The sequence below is a fragment of the Periplaneta americana genome, chromosome 16 (assembly GCF_040183065.1).
Source record: "Periplaneta americana isolate PAMFEO1 chromosome 16, P.americana_PAMFEO1_priV1, whole genome shotgun sequence".
Taxonomy (NCBI): domain Eukaryota; kingdom Metazoa; phylum Arthropoda; class Insecta; order Blattodea; family Blattidae; genus Periplaneta; species Periplaneta americana.
The window spans coordinates 173,875,673-173,893,980 of NC_091132.1; the positions used below are offsets into that span (position 1 = coordinate 173,875,673).

An 18,308-nucleotide genomic window follows, 5' to 3' on the forward strand; every position below is an offset into this window, starting at 1 on the left:
CAACTATATAAATGACAATATTAATTATCACTTGTAACATTGGCTTCTGTTCGTGTGAAAAAATATATTTCGGGTTATGTTATTTATGACTTCAAATTTCGTTTGTGAAACTTAATAAAACTGCAAACTTATATTTGTGGTTGTTGTCGATATACAGTCAATTGAAGGCAATACAACAATCAGAACACATATCATATTTATGGGTAGGCCTATATAAAAAAAAAACATATCCACCGCTGTAGGGTAACGGACAGCGCGTCTGGCCGCGAAACCAGATGGCCCGGGTTCTATTCCTAGTCGGGACAAGTTACCTGGTTGAGGTTTTTCCCGGGGTTTTCCCTCAACCCAATATGAGCAAATGCTGGGTAACTTTCGGTGTTGGACCCCGGACTCATTTCACCGGCATTATCACCTTCATATCATTCAGACGCTAAATAACCTAAGATGTTGATAAAGCATCGTAAAATAACCTACTAACCTACTCATCCGTATAATAGCCCGGATTAAGTTCACGGTGCGACGTGCTGTACTTGTATAAGAGCGCGGCTGTTCAGCTACCCAATCATTCACAGAATAGGAGTGGTAAGCACAATAATCCTGAGGCTACAGTGCAAGCCTTCGGGGTCCCTCCTCCGTACGAGAGAGAGAGAGAAGAGAGAGAGAGAGAGAGAATATTAAAGCAAATACCCTGGACCTTACTCAATATTGAATCATGCGGATTGTATCAAATATATCCTTTGTAGCAGATATCCTGCAACTTTCTAAACATTGGACCAAATGGATTGTACAAAATGTCACTGGAGTTTCCTGTCTGTACCAAATGAAGAGTCCACTGAAAGAATGATGGATGTCACTTTCTTGTCGAAAATGAACCAAGACTGTCAATGCATAGCTTAAGACATATAGAATGTACATAGAGAGTTATATGGCATTAACACTGATAGTCATTGTCCAGTAATGATCGGAAAATCACAGTTAAGCTTTGAGCGCTAAGCATTTCAAACTTTCAATTGCTTCTCCTGCAAAATGTATTCCAAATGACATCCGTCATTCTTGCAGTGGATTCTTCAAATGTCAAAGGATCGTTATTACTATTGGACGATATAGATTGTACCAAATGTTCGATTATTATTTATTCCTACTTACTGTTAACAGCCATAATCTTCCTGTGCATTGGGTTTCTAAGAAAATATATACTTCGTACAGTTTGAATGCTGTGGACATCTTTATTAATCTTTTCTTAATTTTGTATTTACAACATTTCATATTTCCTTGTATTCTACATCTTTAAATTATAAAAAGGAGCAATTACTTATCTTTGTGCACAAAAAGAAGTTGGTAACTTCGGAATTCATGAAATTATATTATTTCCGTACAGACACACATTATCACTGTACAGTAGTCGGAACCTATTTTGTTTCTAATTTAACACACTACTGGATAAAAATTATTGCGTAACATACCGAAATATTTACGTTTAAATGTCTAGGTGTGCAACTATATATGTTTCTCTTTCAATGCAAATTGTGTCAGTAGCTACACATTTGTAGTCATCCATCAAATGAACAGAATAAATAGTACATATTACAGACTAAGAAATGGTATGGTTTTCTAAACACATTGTCTTTCATCTGTTATCTATCCCCATGAAGTGTGTACTATTATGAGAAGAGTGGCTTATTAATTTGTTTTAAAATTATACTTCTCAGTCCATTTCAGAATATAATTAATCAGAATATCTGAAGTTTTACCCGCGTTTGTTCAAATTATAAAAGTTTTTTTAGAACAGAGACTTTCAACTTCGTGAGAAGAATATATATATATATATATATATATATATATATATATATATATATATATATATTTAATGCAACTAGTAATAACCTACAAGGAAAATTTAAAGACGAGTGAAACTAAAAGCAACGATGATTGTGACTTCGATATGACATAAAGGCGTTCAATGCATATACCTGATAGAAGAAAAAATTAACGAGGGTGTGAATGATCAAACAAAATTTTTTAAGTGCTTTTCGCAGTGAGTAATATTTAATACGTTATTCTCAGGAACTTTACCAAGAGAAGGCATTCTCATAATGTCCAAATCTTGTACAGCTAAACTTAAATTAGTAAAAAAAAAAAAGAAAGTCCTATGAGCATCGACTGTTATACCTTCTAGAAAGTGTGCAAATGTGCTAGAGTTCAGAAAGTTTTCCCTCAGACAATACATTTCAGTAGCCTCTCACCAGAATGCGTTTCAATATGCACTCTGAGTTCTCGATTTTTTCCAAATCTTTTTCCACAAATATCGTTTTTAATTCGCTACTCGCCAGAATGCAAACGCGCATGCGGTTTGAGACTTGCCGACCGTGCAAAACATTTCCCACAAATATCGCATTTGAATGGCTTCTCGCCTGAATGCGTACGTAAATGCTGCGTGAGATGACCTGACAATACAAAACCTCGCCCACAAATATCGCATTTGAATGGTTTCTCCCCAGAATGTGTACGTAAATGCTGTGTCAGATGACGTAACTGTGCAAAACATTTCCCACACATTTCGCATTTGAATGGCTTTTCGTCAGAATGCGTACGTGAGTGATCTGAGAGGTAATCCAAACGTGCGAAACATTTGCCACAATTATCACATTTGAATGGCTTCTCACCAGTATGCGTACGTGCGTGCACTGTTAGCTGACACGATTGTGCGAAACATTTCCCACACAATTCACATTTATACGGTTTCTCACCAGTGTGCGTACGTAAATGATTTTTTAGATGACCAGAGAGTGTAAAACGTTTTCCACACACGTTGCATTTAAATGGCTTCTCACCAGAATGCGTACGTCCATGCATTCTCAAATTAAATGAATTTACGAATAATTTCCCGCAAATATTGCACTTGAATCGTTGGTCATCAGAATGCATATGGTAGTGCATTGCGAGTTTCACAGGATTTAGGAAAATCTTCCCACACGCATTGCATTTGAATGGTTTATTATCTGTGTGCGTACCTATATGCGCTAGTAGATGTTCTGATCGTACAAAATATTTGCCACAGGTAGGGCATTCAAATCCTTCGTAGATTTCAGATTCAGGTGTCCTTCGTGTGACGGAATTCACTGAAGAGAGACAATTGTCAGCACTTGTGGAGTTCGGCAGTTGTGTTCCAATGGAGTCAGAGATCAGTGTGCTGTAATAAAAAATACGGATTAGTGAAAGTTACGATCATTATAATAAAGGCTATCAACATCGGCAATAAAGAAGGGCACTGTCGTACAATACTGTACTATGAAAAATATGTGAAGATTTTATATAGAATATGCATTTAGGAATATTAAAGTGAGAGCACAGTCTAGTATATACAGTCACGAAGCTCAATCCTTAATAAATATGCATCCACAGATAGTTCCTAACCACCAGGATCGCTACTATCGCCTCATCACAGACTCTTTCCCTAGCAGACGATAAAATGTATTGTACTTTCGATATCTTGTTCTTTTGAAAAAAATTAATACCTTCCTTCCGCTATTGAAATATGAAATACATAAGGTTTATATATTGTTTTCATAAAATATGTATTATATTCTATAAACTCACTTGTTCGGGTTTTCTATTTCAGTGTATGGAGCTCAGTGAAATATTATATTATAACTTTATTGCGTATCATTGCTAAGCTTTTTTTTTAGTGTAATGTGTCCATAAGTTCCGTTTACTTCTTGTTGCATAATATGTTGCAGACATAATTACAAAACTCTGTTATTTAAATGTGAAGAGAATTTTACATGTTAACATAATCTTTCGCGTCAACATTTTAAGTTTAGAATGGAAGCTATTTTGAGGTTTAATAAAAAGGAATTTATATTGTGATTTCAATTTAGCACATCTACCTTCCTTAATTTTAGACAAAACATTTACCATACTACTCCTATGAAATTAGTGTACGTACAATTGTGTTACTTCGTCTCTTAAGAAGTAGATAAATACTCAATTGTAGTATTAAAATACAGACAAATTGAATGTCCGGGATATCATACATGACATTATGCTTAATTATAATGTAAGATTGCGAATTTAGGAATATAAGTTAAATATAGTAAACATAACCTATAATTTTCATATGAATGGCAAGGCATTGGACATCACTAAATTTAGACAGAAAGGGGCATCTGGTACAGTAAACACAACCTATAATTTCAGCCTATCTAAATATCCGTGCGGTGCAATTGAAAATTATTGAATCGTGCATAAATGAATGTACAAGAATTTCGCAATATTTAATCGAAATAACGGCAGGTATTACACATACGAACAACGTAATTTTCACACCATAAATAATATTAGACCTTAACTCGCAAATGAATTATGTCTCATAATCATTGTTTTAAATTTTATTAATGGAATTACACTACATTTTAGAGAAACATATGTTACTATTTATGCATTCCAACTAATTTATATGGTTGAAACGCCGCCCTTCTTGATCGGGTTAAGCGAGTCACATGGTCTGCCTTACGGCCTGTATTATATTCAGATGGCTGTGGCACAGTCTATTGTTCCTAGTACTCACAGCGCTCCAAGCGGCTAGCAACTATCGGGAGAATTGCAAATAATCATCCCAAGCTTCGTGACTGTATATAGTGGATTGTGGTGAGAGTTCACTGCGTCGTAACACACGAATCACGGAACGTAGAACAATCTTTGCTGTAATTGTTATGTAAACGCGTTCACTACATCATATGTCACGCATTGGCTATCGGTAAACCCGTCCACGATTCTCAGAAGAGTAACTTTTCGAATGTGTGCTATCATGGCCTTCTTTAATAAATCAACTGTAATTGTTCAACTGTTAATATTACGTTATGCCATGTTCAATTTCGCGCCAAAATAACAGACGGAAAGCTTATTTCACGTGTAGAAAACTACGAAGAATTATGGAATTTGTGGCATCCCCATTACAATAAACAAGTCCTTTCTTATATAATATAAATTTAGCTTCCCTTATGAAAAGGTTGCCAGATTTGACAAAGCGTATTACATATAATTTGGAAACATACCTAAAAGGTAAAATGATATACATTTGAAACGGTTAGGGAATCGAATATACAAAATGTGAGAAAAATTTACACCTAACTAGCGTTTGTGCTCATTTACAGTTAAGAAAGGGGGGAAAAAATATCATCACATAGGTTAGAAAGATCTGAATGCCATATACCGCGAGAAAAATAATAGTACGGATTTACTGGCATTGATATCTAAAACAATCAAGAGCCATCGGTTAAGATAACTTGAAATTTCCATTATCATTCCCACACATATACAGTAGTATGTAACCAACATCTCCTTCGTTTCTTCCCCTTCAATTAATAAGCATTAAACAGTTACAATTTCTTCTTATCTATAACACAGAATTAATGTGCCTAACCCTGTTTCCCTGTTTTCGATTACCGTACATCATGTGTAAACCAAACAACTGATAGGAGTCCGATGAGGTAGAGCAGTTACAGTGAACGAACTCCACTTAAAATATCCGTTGTGTGCGATTCGTCCAAAGAGTCTGATACGATGTAAGCCAGTGGCCGGCAGATGCTGCAGTTGTGACGTAAGAGCCAGTCAGATCGCAAGAGCTTGGGAGAGCGAGCAGTTGAGTCGTATTAATGTTAGCACACACCAGCGCAGTGGCGTCAGTGCAGCAGTAGAACGGGACTGTTGAAAACAAAAGGATCTATCTACATTTTATAGAAGATTTCCCCAGGCAAGATTCCCTTGATTGCATAGATATGCTGCTAGGATGTTGAGCATATTCGGATCTACGTATGTATGCGAACAGTTCTTTTCTGTATGAAGATCTGCAAACCACAACATAGAAACCACCTGTCTGATCTGAACTTGAAACATATTCTTCGCTTGTGTGTTAGCCACGCTATGACTCCAAATATTGCAAAATTAATACGCGAGAAAAGAGGAAAAAAATCTCGACAAAGCGTTTAGCTTGGGCACGGTAGTGACACGAAGTGATGGTGTGTTTCAAAAGTTGAAATATACTTTGCATACTACTCACCAAGATAGGGCCTATATAGTTTAATCTCTATATTTTGTAGAAAAATGTGTGTTAAAAACACTGTTTTCAAGTTTCCGAGTAGATAAAGTGTTGCAGTACTGCTTAAAGTATTTATTTATATGTTTGTATGATTATAGCAGTTTCGGAATTTCATTTATACATGCAAACGCTTCTGCAAGTGGCTGTATTATGAGTTTCATATTATTGTAAGTACATTAAATTTGATTACAAACCAAGATATTTTGTTACATTGATTTATCACGGTTGTACAGTTTTGTTTTCGTACAAATGTATTGTAATTGTGCTGTTCCCATACTACCTCAGAAGAATGGATCGCGCTCTGTCAGTGCATAGACCCGCACCACCACTGCTCAGATGAACCTTCTCTGCACGCTGTACTCAGTATGCTGAGATTGCCGAGCAAAGAGCAGGGCGGCTACGTCGTATGACGTCACAGAGCACGGAACATGCCGGTCACTGATGTAAGCTATGCTCATTTACTGGAAAAAAATTCGTTCGTTGCGTTCGAATTTTTGTTATAGTATCGTTCACTTGTTCGCATTTCCAAATTAATCATCAAATAGTGTTGTAGTGTAGTGAACAACTGCAGAAGAGAACACACTGTTCTTCTAGACTGTTATGATAACTTAATCAATAAATAATTGCCCTGAATCACATTTTATTTTAGTCAGCAAACCAAAAATAATTTGAACAAGTGTACATCATCATACCTCTCCGTCGTGTCTTGAGATTGTTCTGTTGTTACATCCAGCTCCTTCTCCTGTTTTACTCTAGCCACGTCAAATGTCTGGTCCTGAAAATAATGATATAACAGATAAGACTGATGATGGTAGATTCAAGAGCTCTGAGCAAAAATTACATACAATGGTCTTCATTTTAACTCAAAGGATTTTAATATCAACTTAACACGACTTTCATAATATCAGAATGTATAAAAATACTTTATGTACGTATACTATGCTTATATCCATAGCCATCTGACGCATGGAATAATAGTTTGGGGCAAACATCATAAAATAATAAAGTTATTGAAAATACAAAAGAGAGTAGTAAGGATAATTCGTAATTTTGGTAACCGTACACTTTGTAAACCTTTATTCCGGAGATTTGAAGTTTTAACTGTACCGTCTTTGTATATTTTAAGTTGTTTAATGTATGTACGAACAAATATTAATAATTTCACTACAAATAGCTCAGTGCATAGCTATTCTACAAGGCATAAAAATGATTTAAGAAAAGGACAATGTAACTACACTACTACTAATAGCAGCTTTGTAGAGATTTGTAAAAAGTTATATAATGTTTTACCTGGCAATATTAGACATTTAAGCTTGAGGCTTTTTAAGAATGAAATTAAAAATAAATTAATAGACTTGTCACTATATAATATTGGCGAGTATTTTAACTCTATATAGCTGTATACCTTTTAAGGAGAATTGCCTATACGATATTATAAAATGTGATTATTTCCTTGTATGTAACTCATGAACATATTGCTTACTTGTAAATCTTTTTCTGATATTTAAATGTTTTTTCTTAACATGACATTATCCTATGCTGCATTGTACAGTCTTTGGAATGAAATAAATATTATTATTATTATTATTATTATTATTATTATTATTATTATTATTATTATTATTATTATTATTATTGATGTCCGTTTTTCATAGCAGAGTAAATATGACATCGGTGTTACAGCAAATTAACAGCTAAAAAAAATTACTGCATATATTAAATATTTCAAACTAGATGAAAATATCAAGCAATTTAAATAGTATAAAGAAAAAAGTGATCAGTGTTTTAAATTTGTGGGATCATCATCATCATCATCCTGTCAAGTACTAGTCCCAAAAGAACTGTTACGGCCTGAAAAAGCGATTTTCTTGCCATCTTTTCATAGGCCGACCAAGTGACCGTTTCCCATTTGGACGATGCTTCATTATTGCCTTAGGGATCCTGGATGACACTATTCTTGAGACGTGTTCCTTCCAGTTTAACTGATATCTTGAGATATAGTCCAGTATTGATGACACATTAAGTTCTTGAAGGATATCTTCATTTTTCTTTCGATCCCATTTAGTGTAGCCAGCTGTTCGGTGCATGAATCTCATCTCGCAAGCTGTTAGTCTGCTTTCATCTTTTGTCCCTATAGTCCACGCTTCACTCCCATAACATAGGACTCGTCGAGCTATTATTTGATAAAGACGAGCACGAGTTGATTTTTCTACTAATGAAGGTTTTAAAACTCTATTAATGATGCCCATTGATTTGTTGAATTTTACAATTTTCTCTGATAAATCCAAATTTTCAACAAAAGAAAGTTTATATCCTAAGTAATTAAACTCATTAACTCTTTCGAAAATTGTGTTATTTAAACAAATTTTGCTTTGTATTGGATATTTACCACAAAAGACAATTATTTTTGTTTTGTTAACGGATATTTCCATTGAATATTTTTGAGCTATTGAATTTAAATTATGTACTGACCATTGCAAATCATCTTCAGATGTTGCCAGTGAAACAAGATCATCTGCAAACGTTATTACATCTAATTTTAAATGTCTGTTAATAGTGATATATCCGTGTTTTGTTTTGCGGGATATATCAGAGAATTACAGTATGATGCAAGTAAAATCTCAATATTGTATCAGAACATCATACGTGGAGGTTGCAAATAAATCCAGTCATTTCCACTCAAAACAAAAAATTAGTTTTTTACGGTTTCGGTATGTCTAGAGAGACATCTTTCTGAATATGTTCCTGTTTTTATTCCAACTCGGTCATTTCCATGAGAAGCAGTATGGTAAAATCAGTATTTTCAATCAAAACCGGATAATTCTATATCATACTAATACAGATATTCTCATTATTTTTTATTTTTTTTTTTTGTATCAAAAATGAACATTTCCAACTTTCTATGTGTTGCAATGCTTTCTTAATTGAAATTATTATAAAAGTGTTACGGTATGGGTGATTATATAGTAAGCAATGAAGGTCCAGGGCACATATTTTCCCATTAGGCTGTAAAGGGACTCACAATATGCTAGTCATAAGAAAATTTTCAAAATTTAATTAAAGAAATATATATGTGGTAAATCCCGAAAAGATAAAGTATATGATTATGTCTCGTGACGAGAATATTGTACGAAATAGAAATATAAAAATTGGAAATTTATCTTTTGAAGAGGTGGAGAAGTTCAAATATCTTGGGACAACAGTAACAAATATAAATGATACTCGAGAGGAAATTAAACACAGAATAAATATGGGAAATGCCTGTTATTATTCGGTTGAGAAGCTCTTATCATCCGGTCTCCTGTCAAAAAATCTGAAAGTTACAATTTATAAAACAGTTATATTACCGGTTGTTCGGTATGGTTGTGAAACTTGGACTCTCACTTTGAGAGCGGAATATAGGTTAAGGGTGTTTCAGAATAATGTGATTAGGAAAATATTTGGGGCTAAGAGGGATGAAGTTACAAGAGAATGGAGAAAGTTATACAACACAGAACTGCACGCATTGTATTCTTCATCTGACATAATTATGAACATTAAATCCAGACGTTTGAGATGGGTAGGGCATGTAGCATGTATGGGCGAATCCAGAAATGCATATAGAGAGTTAGTTGGCAGGCCGGAGGGAAAAAGACCTTTAGGGAGGCCGAGACGTAGATGGGAATATATTAAAATGGATTTGAGGGAGGTGGGATGTGATGATAGAGACTGGATTAATCTTGCTCAGGATAGGGACCAATGGCGGGCTTATGTGAGGGCGGCAATGAACCTCCGAGTTCCTTAAAAGCCAGTAAGCAAGTAAGTATATGTGGTAATATAAGGCAATGTTCTCTGGACCCCTATTGCTGAAAGACTACCTGGCCGATGCTTACTACATAATTACCATGTAATGTTATATTCGTTACTCCATGATACAGTTGATGTAAGTGACGTGTATGTTTTACTGTTATAAATGTCAAATAGCTTTTTTGGAACAAATGTGAACATTTCCCTCATATTTCCGAACAAAACCGGACATTTTCACAATATTTTTGTCTATAAAATACACAGAAAATGACTAATATCATTATTGACACCATTAGAACAGACGTAACTTCGCTTTGGGGTAAAATGAAGGCTCGTTACAGTTTTTTTCTACTTCCTGAAGAAAATACTGCAGTATTTTGAAAATGACCGTTTTGTTCGTAACCTCCACATAAAATAAATTAAAATATAAATAACGGATACTCATTAAATTACAGTGTTATAATAATACATTATGCAACCAGCCTTTAATGGTAGTAATTAAGACGCGAGTATGTTTATGAAACGAGCGCAAGCGAGTTTCATAATTTTCAAACGAGCGTCTTAATTACCATTATAGTCAAGTTTCATACGACTTTTAATGTTCGACCATAGTTCTAACTTGAAATTATTCATAAGTATTCATGTTATTCTTATCTGACTGAGGAGCGATAATTGTGCAATACCTCGTAAATTGTGAGATGTGCGCAGACGCGAAAGTATTGATTTTTTCCGAGACACAAATGTCGACATTGACCTTGATATAATCTAGAGAGTAAAATAAACATTAATCTTGATATAAACTTGATATTGAATTAGACATTGAAAAACGAGAAGACAGATTAAATTTATTTGAATATTATTTACAATTAACGCTAATTATTATAGCAACACAACTGACTTTATTTCAGATATAGGTGATTTATTGATTTATTGTTGTCTTTCGTTTGCATATCCGAGAATAATCGATATTTGCGCTTTCATATTGCTACAATAGTATTTTGTGATTGGTGGAACACCTGAACTTTATTGAATAGGTGTACTTTAATGAGGTCCATTAAAGGGCTGCTACCAGGTGTATAATTACTACATTTCGGCATGGTCGAGCATAAATAGATGTAAATATTTATTTCTGATTAATGTGATATTGTAGTGTTGAGGTCAGACCATACAAGTCACTCAACGTTGTGTCAGAGGAAGAATAATTGTTTGTATACATCTGAAGTCTGATTAGTGTAATATGTGATTGGTCAGCAATGTATACAATGCAGGGAGAAAGAAACTGACCACCTTACCCAATTATCTCCTGGCTTAGTTGCCTCTGGTTCTGTCTTCATGGTAAGAAATGTGAATGGCACTGCAGTTTCCTCAATTTTCTCTTCTCGTATGAAACCATAGCTAAAGTCTGTGCCCTCCACCGTGATGCCCTCCTGTGGAATGTACAGATATAATTCATTACTTTTTGTTTGAGTGATTAGTTAATTTGTTATAGACTGAGCTCTGTTGATTTATTTCTAGAAATATTGTCATGAAATTACAACTATGGGCATATTTCTCATTAGCAGGACAAATACCCTTAATTTTTTATTTTCCTTAAAAATATTGATTATTTTATTTTTTATGTCTTCTGAAACCTTGAACTTTCTAGTTTTCAAAAAAACATAAGTTTGGCTTTATAAGGTTTGATTAATTAAATTGGCTGAATTTATATTGACCGGAAACACTCTTTCTTTAAACCGGAAGTGCAGTTCTGTGAGTGTCATTCTGTCACAAACTGTCAATTTTATATATTTGTTAGTGGAATAACAATTCGAATTTGCCGCTAAAGTTTGACTATATTATTTTTCATAGTAAGGAAGCTGTAAAAACGATTAGGGAATATACGGGAATTTTACTTCTAGCAAGTAAAGAGATAGATTTGGAAATGAATCCCGAAAAGACAAAGTATATGATTATGTCTCGTGACGAGAATATTGTACGAAATGGAAATATAAAAATTGGAAATTTATCTTTTGAAAAAGTGGAAAAATTCAAATACCTGGGAGCAACAGTAACAAATATAATTGATACTCGGGAGAAAATTAAACACAGAATAAATATGGGAAATGCCTGTTATTATTCGGTTGTGAAGCTTTTATCATTCAGTCTGCTGTCAAAAAATATGAAAGTTAGAATTTATAAAACAGTTATATTACCGGTTGTTCTGTTTGGTTGTGAATCTTGGACTCTAACTTTGAGAGAGGAACATAGGTTAAGGGTGTTTGAGAATAAGGTTCTTAGGAAAATATTTGGGGCTAAGAGGAATGAAGTTACAGGAGAATGGAGAAAGTTACACAACACAGAACTGCACGCATTGTATTCTTCACCTGACATAATTAGGAACATTAAATCCAGACGTTTGAGATGGGCAGGGCATGTAGCACGTATGTGGGAATCCAGAAGTGCATATAGAGTGTTAGTTGGGAGGCCGGAGGGAAAAAGATCTTTGGGGAGGCCGAAACGTAGATGGGAAGATAATATTAAAATGGATTTGAGGGAGGTGGGATATGATGATAGAGACTGGATTAATCTTGCTCAGGATAGGGACCAATGGCGGGCTTATGTGAGGGCGGCAATGAACCTTCGGGTTCCTTAAAAGCCAGTAAGTAAGTAATAGATGTATAATATGATCTTAGTAATGTTTATATCATTTAGGAATATATTTGTGATGATCACTTTGACTTGTTAAATGTAAACCAAGTTTGTAAATACCTAGTTGGCCAGTTTCAGCTTTGTATCAGCCATCTTCAGAACTAGTAGGCTTTACGTCTTCCAGTTTCTTCAGTTGTTTTACTGGGGTGTGTTTGTATTATTGTGGAGTCAAATAGTGTGTGTGTTTTGAAATTCAGTTTGTATTAAGGATTTGTTGGGGTGTGTTCATGTGTGTCTGTTTATTTCGTACTGTTCTACTGTGTAGTTTCTGGTTTTCCGGTTGGATATGTAGAATTTCCGCGTCTGTGTCTAGAACAGTACGAAACGTCTACCACTCGAAGTTTATTTAGGCCTACTTATACAGGGTTAGTTAAAAGTCTCACACCATCTAAATAATTTTTGAAGCATACGGCTCAGTGACATGAAACTTGGTATGTGAGGATAACCATGTGCTAAGAACTCAACAATGTTATTACCGAGTTTTTTGTACTTCCGGTTTAACCGGAAGTAACTCCAACTCACTTATTTTAAAGGGAACACTCAATATATTATTTAATTTTTAATAGTACTCATTACGAGCTTTTTAAAAATTACCCACACTCGATACTTCTGTACAAATTCAGTGTTACTAAGTCAAGAAAACAGAAAAGTATCGAGTATTAAAATAATAAAATACTCCTTCCTTAACAAAAACAAAACAAAGCTAGCTCACCTTCTAAATTATGTGTACAAATTGGTAGGCCTCAGCTGCTTTACAATGTGTCACTCGATCATAAAAACCATTTAAGGAATGATTTAACCAGGCTTTAGGAATATCTTGCACCACTTCCATTTTTATTTAGCAACACTGAATTTGCACAGAAATATCAAGTGTGGGTACTTTTTGAAAAGCTTTTAATAAGCTTTATTCAAAAATAAAAAATATATATATATTGGGTGATCCTTTTTAAAATAAGAGAGTTGGAGTTACTTCCGGTTAAACCGGAAGTAGAAAAAACTCGGTAATACCATTATTGAGTTCTCAGCATATGGTTATCCTCATATACCAAGTTTCATGTCACTGAACCGTATGCTTCAAAAGTTATTTAGGTGGTGCGGGACTTTTAACTAACCCTGTATAGTAATCCGTAATACAGAAATTAGTAGATAAGAAGTGTATAAAATGATCTTACATCTGGCAAAGGATTTATCTCCTCCTCTTTGACTGCGTCGTCACGTGACAGTATTGCCAAAGGGTCGTCCTCGGGTTCCGTCTTGATGACATCCATTACAACTGAAAGAACAGAGTAAGAAAATTATGAGCTTCAATGGGAAACGAATGTGATACAGAAAAGTTCTTTAAACGTAAATGAAGTCTGAATTGAAATCATATTTATTGACTAATGCAATTGGCTACGAATTATATTATTTCAATCATTGTCGTGATAATCACACGCATAGCATCTTCAACTTGTAGTAATGGTTAGCGCGTCTGAGTGCGAAACCAGGTAGACCGGGTTCGAATCCCGGTCGGGGAAAGTTACATGCTTGAGGTTTTTTTCGGGGGTTTGCCTTCAACCCAGTATGAGCAAATACTGGGTAACTGTAGGTGCTGAACCCAGAATTCATTTCACCGGCATTATCACCTTCATTTCATTCAAACGCTAAATAACCTGAGATGTTGATACAGCGTCGTAAAATTACTCACTATAAAATAGAAATAGTATTCAACTAGGTAAGAGTGAAGCATTCTAAACGAGATAACCTATCGATAGGTTTGTTCCAGTAAGTTTCAGAATCGATTTTGAACTGCCTGTTTATGCACAGTAGATCAATGTGCGTTCCAACAAGACTAGAACTGATTCCGAAATGATTCCAACTTCCAGTTCCCTGTTCCAACGTGCTTTAGAACTCGTTTAGAACCAGTGGGATTGGTTCTCGATTAAGAGCATGAACTGGGAATTCTGAACTGTTGACGCATGCGCAGCTGGTTTAATCTGAAGTTATGGTTAAAATACTTCGAGACTAGGCAGGTGAAAATGAAGTTCAAAACGGCGCACCATGTAGACACAAAATCTTCATGCATCTTAATTGAACTCGCGTTTTAAATAGCTTCTTTCATTATTTTTCCCAAATAGCATGCGTATGCCCATGGAAAATTGAACCATGTAGATGAAGCTTTAGAACGGAAGCAGCACCAGCAGGCCAAAGAGCATGTCCAATAATGGAAATGAGTCATTCCATGCAAATCAGAACACGTCACGACCCCCTTGGATAATCATGAAACTTCGCAGATTTCAAGTTTTTGGGAGTTCATTTAATTTTGTTAAGTGGCGTGTGGTATTAAAGATCTCTGTTGAATACTTTTCTGAAATTAATATTTGTATTTTTAAAAAATGACAGATATTCTTCTTAGTTCTTAATATTTAATTATAAATATCTCGGGTTATGATTCAACCACAAGATATTAAAATGTCATTTTCAAGCTTATGAAGTAGATTTGAAACTGTTCATATAACAATGTAATGATCTTGAGCTACATTTGAAGGTCATGACTTTAAATTTCTCAAACATGGTACAATTTTATACTTGTGAAATAAATCCACTATAAAATCACAGAGTCCACACCTGTGGAGTAACGGTCAGCGCGTCTGGCCGCGAAACCAGGTGGCCCGGGTTCGAATCCCGTTCGGGGCAAGTTACCTGGTTGAGGTTTTTTCCGGGGTTTTCCCTCAACCCAGTAAGAGCAAATGCTGGGTAACTTTCGGTGCTGGACCCCGGACTCATTTCACCGGCATCATCACCTTCATATCATTCAGACGCTAAATAACCTAGATGTTGATACAGCGTCGTAAAATAACCCAATAAAAAAAATAAAATGAAATCACAGATTTGCTTAAAAGACCCAGAAAAGTCGAGACTGCAATGCTATTTATAATTACCAAAAATATTTTGCGAGGGGATAGAACAATTTGAATGGGGGGGGGGGAGTATAATACGATAAAATAAGCTATTCATAAATACATAATGAACTGTTCATTTATTGAACAAATAATAATTACTTACTGTGTTAATGTTATAAATTTCGGTGTTATGTTACCTGATTTACTACTTTCGAAGTTGTTTGCGCCATCCTCTGATTACTATTGAGTTTCAGCACTATCTTCTGATTTCTTGTTGTGGTGGGGTGTGTTCATGATTGTATCGAAACGGGTGTGTTTTGAAATTCAGTTGGATGTTTAGGATGTGCTGTGGTTGTGTATTTGTGTGTTTGTAAATTTCATATTGTTCTAGAGTGTCAAGTTTTTTTTTATTTTTGGTTGGATGTGTAGTATTTTAATGTCAGTGTCTATGTTGCTGCTATTGTGGTTGGAGTTTGTAATGTGTTCTGCGTACGTTGAGTTTATGGTTTGGTTATGGCTGTGATATGTTCTTTGTAACGTGTTTGAAATGATCTTCGAGTCTGTTCAATGTAGATGTCATTGCAATTATTCCATGATAGTATATAGGCTACACATAGTAAATTATACTGTACACGCATGTATATGAACAATTTACAGTTTCCAACTTGCAGAATACTGGTATGACAAAATAGAGAAGAAATATGTGTCGTCGTTAAAAAAAAAAAAAACTTGTATTATAATAACATAACTCCAAAAATATTATTAAGAGTTTCACCTTCAAACTTATATCAAATACCTTACTATAATAATATCGGACAGCTAGCAGTTTTACGTGCGAACGACGCTGGTGCTGCTACCTACCTGCCGGTGTGGAGATACTCGCGAAACAAGCTGTAATCAACTGCAATGTATATTATTGCAGGGCTAGTTAATAGTTTTATGAATTAGTGCTGTGTTAAAATGTCAGGGTGTATATGTGCTGTTTATAATTGTGACAATTTCAGCATTACAAATTGCTCCAAATCGTACTTTCGATTTCCGAGGGATCATAAGACGTGAGTCAACAAAATTCGTTATTAGGTCTAAAGCCTTTGTCTCTGTGTTGATAGAACAATAAAAATTTGCTTTTTTTACTTAGGCCTAATAAATGAAAAGAAGTTAAAATATATTGAAAATTTTAAGGTTTTAGCAAATTAAGTTTTATTGTTGTCCACATGCCTTTACTAATAGTTATTACAAGCATCAGAATACTACCATTTTTATTTTTGCAGTTGTCAGCAATGGGTATATTAAGCATTATTGTAAATTCATTCCTAATGTCAGAACTGATTTCGTCTCACTAAAGCAAAGAAAAAATATGTAACAATTAATAATTACGGAAAGTAATATGAAGTATGCTATATTTCTCATAATATGCAGCTCTGATATAAGGTAATAATATTACATTAAATACTATTCAACATTTCTTAAGTGTTTCATATATAATTCCACATTAGTAACTCACGTTTTAAACAATAGTCCGAATCCCGCTATGTTAATATTTGTATATGTGGACGTAATTCCATCCCCCTCCGCTAGATGTCAGGTCCGCGATATTTCGCACTCACGCCAATGCTGCTAGTATACAGCTGTCCGGTATTATTATAGTAAGGTATTTGCTTATATGGTATACAGTTACAAATATAGAACATTAAAATATATTTTTCCCAAGATTTTGAAACTGTTCCTTTTTTTTAAATTCTCAAGTGGAAATTTTTATACATTTTCTTATGAGCCCATTGCTTTTAAGGATATTACATTGTATATTGAAGAAAACTGTTTTATATGCGTTTAGGAAAGTCCAAAACCAATTTTATACATTCATTTGTTCGTAGGTTATGGCAATATTTCTTAATAAAAGTTACTTGCAAATTTCACTTACTTTCTCTTTTCCAAGCAGTAACACAAAAACTTTGACGTATAGAGCTCTATTATTCTGTACACGTTTATTTCTTACATGTAGTAACATGTTACCAAATTTCATTGAAATTCAAGGAGACTCGGTTGAAAATGGTGCCACAATGTATTGATTTCACATGGAATGACTGCAATAGTGAATTTTGCACACAAGACTTCGGAAGTTTTAATATTTCAGTTCATAAGCCTACAATGACAAAGGGAACAAATTTATGAATATTGCATATTGGGTGAAACTAGCGCTGTGGTAGTTTCGGTGAGTTCGGAAGTGAAAATCGTTGAATTTATAACGGAGTTTTTTTTTTTTTGTGTTGATGCAGTTGATCGTATATGCAAGGCATATAAAAGCCCAAACTAACCAAACCTAACCTATCAAGAGATTCATATAATATGTATAAGCAGAATACGTAGAGAACTACCTCAGCGCTAGTTTAGCCGTATAAAGTGTGTTAAATGCCATACAAAAATTATTGAGTTGAGGAGAATGCATTGCTCCAAAACATGCTGAAGCCAAAACCCACCTAAAATAATGCAGAAGAAACAGCCAACGTCAAATATTAATGGACCTCGTGTATCAAGAAGGCTGTGAAACTGTTTGCTAATTTTTTATAGGTTAAGAGTTTCGTATGGGATGATAATAATAATAATAATAATAATAATAATAATAATAATAATTATTATTATTATTATTATTATTATTATTATTATTATTATTATTATAATAATTATAATATACTCCTTTCATTCATCTAGACATGTGCTATGAAAATTGAAACCCATCTATATCAACACATTACAGATATGCACTCAGTTACAATAAATTTGCTAACACTTTATGTACTTATTTGATTATATTATGCATAAAAATCATACGTATTATCCTTGATATGTGATCTGGG

General features: G+C 34.4%; 1 protein-coding gene across 2 annotated transcripts; it reads right to left on the minus strand.

Moving 5' to 3' along the window:
* Nucleotides 1-1,201: 1,201 nt before the first annotated feature.
* LOC138691972 (zinc finger protein ZFP2-like) lies at nucleotides 1,202-18,064 on the minus strand. 2 transcript variants are annotated; one of them, XM_069814669.1, is made up of 5 exons: nucleotides 17,931-18,064; nucleotides 13,744-13,844; nucleotides 11,176-11,310; nucleotides 6,790-6,872; nucleotides 1,202-3,190 (listed from the first exon to the last, which is right to left on the minus strand). In XM_069814669.1, exons 2-5 carry the CDS (start codon nucleotides 13,837-13,839, stop codon nucleotides 2,320-2,322), a joined length of 1,185 nt encoding a protein of 394 aa, XP_069670770.1. In that variant the 5' UTR covers nucleotides 13,840-13,844; nucleotides 17,931-18,064; the 3' UTR covers nucleotides 1,202-2,319. The 2 variants fall into 2 exon arrangements, with proteins under 2 accessions (XP_069670770.1, XP_069670772.1); XM_069814671.1 differs by lacking the exon at nucleotides 1,202-3,190 and adding an exon at nucleotides 5,978-6,558.
* Between the last annotated feature and the right edge of the window lie 244 nt (nucleotides 18,065-18,308).

Bases quoted from the DNA above. Each gene is read 5' to 3' on its own strand.
- LOC138691972 (XM_069814669.1), bottom strand. From the start codon at position 13,839: ATGGATGTCATCAAGACGGAACCCGAGGACGACCCTTTGGCAATACTG. The intron at 11,311-13,743 runs GTAAGATCATTT...TACATTCCACAG, and splicing joins AGATAAATCCTTTGCCAGAT to GAGGGCATCACGGTGGAGGG. The intron at 3,191-6,789 runs GTATGATGATGT...TTTTTATTACAG, and splicing joins TCTCAAGACACGACGGAGAG to CACACTGATCTCTGACTCCA.